Source organism: Rana temporaria, chromosome 9, assembly GCF_905171775.1.
Source record: "Rana temporaria chromosome 9, aRanTem1.1, whole genome shotgun sequence".
NCBI classification, from domain to species: Eukaryota; Metazoa; Chordata; class Amphibia; order Anura; family Ranidae; genus Rana; species Rana temporaria.
This window is the reverse complement of record NC_053497.1, coordinates 165,976,414-165,982,413: the sequence shown is the minus strand read 5'-3', so window position 1 is coordinate 165,982,413 and position 6,000 is coordinate 165,976,414. Positions and strand designations below refer to the sequence as shown.

Sequence of the window (6,000 nt, the reverse complement as noted above, 5' to 3'; positions counted from 1 at the left end):
TGAGTGTGTCTGTATGTCAGTGGGGGGGTCATTAGATTGTAAGCTCCTTCTCTGATGTGGAGGGTTCTCTGTAGATAAATAAGTAGAGATCCCTCCTGTGATTGGTCTCCTCCTGTGATTGGTCTCCTCCTGTGAATCTCTCCCATTAGGAGATGATTTGGGGGATTCCTAGAATTCTATTGGTGGAATGTCTGCAGGTTTCACTTTCACTTTGTGGCTTCTCCTCTCCAACCTTCGTTATGTTATTCTGCCTGGTAACTGCTGATCCTCTATGTAATCATTTTCCTATTGGAGAGAGAGGAAGCCTCCACCAATCAGCACAGAGCTTCCTGTACACAGACTGTCCTGATCTGGGTGAAGTGGAGGTTGTCGTGTTTTGGGGTCTCTCTATAGATGACAGCGGGGAGGATGAAGATGATGACCCCCCTCATCCTGATTATTCTGGGGGTGTCAGGGGTGGAGTGTGGTAAGTAGAGGACAATATAGATGACATCTTGTCAGTGGGGGGATTTCCTCCAAGTGTTGTATAGAATGGTAGAAATCAATGTTTAGTGATAAAGGTAGAAGTATTGTGGAAGTGACAACCATGTCCTGTCTGTGTGAAGATGACAATACGGCTCTCCAGGCTCTGAAGGATCTTTATTGATCTTGTGTACGGAGCTGATGATTGGACGGAGAGGTCAGGGGGGTCAGAAGACATTACAATGTATCAGCTGACAATACATTTCACCTTCTCACTCATCACACCTATTTCCTCTTATAGATCTCATCCTGGAGGGGGCGCTGTGCTCAGTCTCATCTGTGTGATGGGAAATATAACTTTTATTTCAGATTAGGATGGAGTGGTGAGGGGTTAGATCCTCTGTCAGGTTTGTATTGCCATCTGTGTCCTCACACGCACACATATGTAAATGGTGATCACAGCACACATGAGGTATCGCCATGAGCGATGGCGCAGGTTCACATTGATGCTACTTTTGAAATTGTTCTTCTTCACTTGAAGTATCGCGATTTCAAAGTAGCAGGTCAGTGCGATTTCAGGTGCTACTTGAAAGATATCTGTGTGGTTTCATGCACAGATTTCTATTGAAGTCGCACCTGAAATCGGCAAAAGTAGTGCAGGAACTTCTTTTGCAAATCGGTGTGGTGCCGCAAAGTCGGCGTCGCACCGATTGGAGCGGTGCCATTGCCGGCAATAGGATGCAACTTGATATCAAGTCGTATGACAAATGGCTCCAATGTGAACCAGGGCTTATAGTGAGAACAATAATTCTAGAGGTAGACCTCCTCTGTAACTCTATACTGGTGACCACTGGTCCATTTTATTCTCAGAGTTCTGAGTAATTGTAGGAGAGAAATGTCAGAACTGTCCTGGGTTGGAAGTAATTAAAGTTACAGCCAACAATAAAACCTGACTGACGTTCTAACCCTTCCTGACTCCAACCAAATTTAAAAAAAAAGTTCATATAGATCTTTGCTTTAATCTAGATTTTAAAGTGTATGTTCCCTCCAACATTCATATCGGCTCTATGTGTCTTCCTATTATCCGTGATCACTGCAGCCTGTTATTTAGTCTATAATTTTTTTGCTCAGAAATATTTGGTGATCCTGCCACTTTTGCAGTGCTTTAATTTTTCTTTTGTATTTAACCTCTTGGCGTCTGCGCTGTAGCCGAATGACGGCTACAGCGCGGACCTGAATTTCCGGGAGGCTGTCAATAGACGTCCTCCCCTTTTCCCGCTCACTGAGACTCGGGTGATCACAGATCAGAGAAAGGGGCCGATCCCGGCCCCTAACCACGTGATCAGCTGTCGGCCAATGACAACTGATCACGTGATGTAAACAAAAGCTCAGTAATCATTTTTTTTCTCCTCGCGTTGACAGCGTGAGGAGAGAAAAAAGCTGATCACCGGCTTACGTGTAAGGGACATCTGCCTCATCTGTGCCCACAATTACCGCCTGCCAGTGCCACCTGCCAGTGCCCACAGTGCCCATGAGTACCACCTACCATGCCCACCAGTGGTGCCAATAAGTGCCACATATCACTGCTGCCCATCACTGTCAGCTATCAGTGCCACCTATCAATGCCCTTCAGTGCCACCTCTTAGTTTCACCTCTCGGTGCCCATCATTGCAGCCTCATCAGCGTACATCAATGAAGGAGAAAAATTACCTGTTTGCAAAATGTTATAACAAAATATATATACATTTTTTTTTTTATTATTCTGTCTTTTTAAAAAAATGTAATAAAAAACGCAGAGGTGATCAAATACCACCAAAAGAAAGCTCTATTTGTGTGAAAAAATGTATAAAAATTTAATTTGGGTACAGTGTTGTATGACCGCGCAGTTGTCATTCAAAGTGCATCAGCGCTGAAAGCTGAAAATTGGTCTGGGCAGGAGGGGGGTTTTAGTGCCCGGTAAGCAAGTGGTTAAAGTGATTGTAAAGGTTCGGTGTTTGTTTAAAAAATAAAAAAACATGTCATACTTACCTCCTCTGTGCAGTTGGTTTTGCACAGAGTGGCCCCGATCCTCCTCTTCTGAGGTTACTCTGTGGCGCTCCTGGCTCCTCCTCTTCTCGAGTGTACCATCAGAAAAGCGCTCTCCGATGGGTCACCCGTGCAAGCGCACACTGCCGTGTCCTGCTGCTACGTTCCTAGACACAGACAGCAGGAGTCGGCTCTGCTCCCGGCGCAGAGGGAGCCAATGGCTGGGCTGCTATCAATCTATCCAATCAGGACATGAGACACTGGCTGGAGCTGGTGTGATCGTGGGGCTCAGGTAAGTATAAGGGGGGCTCAGGTAAGTATAAGGGGGGCTCAGGTAAGTATAAGGGGGGCTCAGGGGGGGATGCTGAGTGGCAGAAGGTTTTTCACCTTAATGTGTAGAATGTATTAAGATGAAAAACGGCGAGGGGGTTACAACCACTTTACCTTCCATGCCATGGCTGTGCCCTCCAACAGGCTATGATGATGTGTAGAATGTACAAATGTTCTGTGCAGCAATACAACCTGTCCCATTATTCTCAGTGCACACTGACCTGACACATTCCTGGGAGATGAAGAAATAGGACTTGGGACAGATTGATGTTCTGGGACTGTGCTGAGCAATTCTGCGTTGGGGTGCTGGTGTGGATGGGCCCCAATATTCTATAGAATGTGTAATGTATTCTCAGTGATCATTTCTCTTTCTATCATTATTATTATTATTATTATAGTAGAAGATGTGATCTGGTCCCTTGTACAGGACAAGTCATAGCTGTGGACACTCATTGATGAGAGGTGTCAGGTTCTGGGACCCATTTACACCATAGAGATTCCCGGAAGCTGCATGTTGGCTTGGATAAGGCCGGATCCACACTTAAGACTTGGGGCCAATTCGCGCTCTATGCGGTGACAGAGACGTTACCGCATTGGGAAAACTTCTGTCACCACAGAGACACACAGGAGACAATTGTTTCCTAAGTGTCCCATTCTCACTGCAACACAACCTACCACTGTGCTCAGCATGCTGCATTTTACTGTAGCGTACCGGCCTGAATTGCTCTGCAATCCAGAGGCGTACTAAGTGGGGGCGGGCCGCACCCGGGTTCCACACACTGGGGGGGTGTCAGGCCGGCACCCCCCTCCACGATTGTACTAAGCCCGCGGTGGCACTGCGGGTTTAGGCAGAGCCACAGTGGCGGGCATAGGCAGGAAGAAACGAGGCGAGCTAGCTTATCTACAGTGCTTAAAGTGGTTGGTCACCCTCTTGTCATAATTGCACCTACAGGTAACCCTACATTAAGGCTTACTTGTAGGTGATTGCAATATCTTCTGAACCTACATGGTTAAGGAGATATTTGCAGAAAAGCAGGCACCGATGTCTACGGCGCTGAGCGCGGCGGCTCTTGAATGGAAGACTGCTAGAAATGTGCGCATGTGTGGGGATCATGCCGCCCCGCACGGGATTGACGTCATTACCGCTCTGGCCAGTCACAGCGCCATAGCGGCGATACCCTGAAGTCACTCCGGGTATCATGGCGGCGGTGGAGGATGTGTCCGAGGACCGCTGCGGTTAAGTATAAGGTAAGTATTGATAATGAGCTAGTATGCTAGTCATACTAGCTCATTATGCATTTGCCTTCCAGGTTTAAAAATAAATAAATAATCATTTTGGGGTATACAACCGCTTTAATCGTGATGAAAGGGGGAGGGGGTGTGCGGGGGGTGTGCAGGGTGACACAGATGCACCTACCATCCCCTTCTCTTGCGGCCGTGGGCTGTCTGTGCGTTCCCAGATGTCACACAGCAGGCACAGCCGAGCAGCAGAGTGAAGCCACCTCCCCCTCCTCTCTGTTTATGTGTAAACAGGGGGAGGGGACCTGCTGTGCATGTGCCGCCGCATTGATATGAGGTACTGAAGGGGGGTCTGCACCGAATGGGGGGTTGCACTGTACGGGGGCTACACTGAAGGGGGGTGGTGTCTGCACTGTACGGGGGCCACACTGTACAGGGGGTCTGCAATTAACAGGAGGCTACACTGAAGGGGAGGCTACACTGTACAGGGGGTCTGCACTGAAGGGTGGGGGCTACACTGAAGGGGGGTGTCTGCACTGAACGAGGGACTACACTATACAGGAGGTCTGCAATGAACAGGGGGCTACACTGAAGGGGGGTCTGCACTGATCGGGGGCTACACTGAAGGGGGATACACTGAAGGGGTCTGCACTGAAGGGGGGTCTGTGTAAAATGCAGGGGGTTCGGAGCTGCAGGGTGCTGTGTAATGTAAAGGGGTCCAGAGATGCAGGGTGCTGTGTAATGTAAAGGGGTCCAGGGTGTTGTGTAATGTAAAGGGGTGCAGGGTGCTGTGTAATGTAAAGGGGTCCAGAGATGCAGGGTGTTGTGTAATGTAAAGGGGTCCAGAGATGCAGGGTGTTGTGTAATGTAAAGGGGTCCAGAGATGCAGGGTGTTGTGTAATGTAAAGGGGTGCAGGGTGCTGTGTAATGTAAAGGGGTCCAGCGGTGCAGATGTGGAGAGGGGGTACACAGTAGTGACAAAGAGATATTGCAGAGGGCACAGTGGGGTGTTTTCTACATTTTAATTTGGGGGGTGGTGCCAGATATAAGATACGCCCCGGGTGCCAAATGCTCTAGGTACGCCCCTGCTGCAATCACAATTGATGATGTCATGCCACTGCCGCCTGACATTGCAGTAAATGAAGTATACAGTGGTACCTTGGATTAATCCAGAGCACTCATATATCAAAGCGAGTTTCCCCATAGGAAATAATGGAAACTCATATAATCCATTCCAGTGGCACTGCTGGTGTATGCAGTACCACATGTAACCAGAGGTGGCGGGGGGGGGGGGGAGCGCCGGAGACATTCGGAAACATTTGAAGAGCACTCAGAGCCACTCGGAAACAGAGTGTTTCCAATCGGCTCCGTCTGTCACCTTCGCCCCCGCACCTCTGGCCACATGCGGTACTGCACACCCCAGAGGCTTGAATCCTGCTTGTTTTGTGAGACAACGCTCGCAAACCGAGTCAGGATTTAAAAAAAAAATAAAAGCTTGTATTGCCAAACGCATTACTCACAATCCAAGTTATTACTGTACATTTTATACGATTCAAATTAAACTGGTACAAAAAAAGACAGTGTGCTGCACTGAATCCTGCACCACACTGCCCCCTAGCCAGTTGGCAACGCAGAGTGGCCAGAACATTGAATGGCTCTGATTGCTCTGCGATTTCGCATTGTACATGTGTGACTTTTCCCCCTTACAGAAATTAGACATTTTATAACTCCTCTTCATGTTTTAGTGCTTTTCTCCATTGGTTTGTTTTACATATTGTTGCCAACAAAATCTGCTCTGTAAGGCTCGGTTCACACGACTCAATGCGATTACAACTTGGATGTGGTTTGTATATTGTATGGGGCAAAAATGCTTGTTATTCACACCAAAGTAGTGCAAGAAGTTTTTACAAAATCGCACCACACAGAGTCACATTGATGTGAATG

The 6,000-nt window shown here is 48.0% G+C and overlaps 1 protein-coding gene across 2 annotated transcripts in view; it reads left to right on the top strand.

Annotated features, from left to right (window-relative positions):
* The first annotated feature begins 314 nt into the window (after positions 1-314).
* LOC120914294 (class I histocompatibility antigen, F10 alpha chain-like) overlaps positions 315-6,000 on the top strand; it is a 93,414-nt gene continuing 87,728 nt past the window's right edge. For both annotated transcript variants that reach the window (XM_040324926.1, XM_040324925.1), the window contains exon 1: positions 315-466. In XM_040324926.1, the coding sequence (XP_040180860.1) occupies positions 394-466 (73 nt within the window). In that variant the 5' untranslated portion in view covers positions 315-393. The remainder of the gene's footprint in view (positions 467-6,000) is intronic.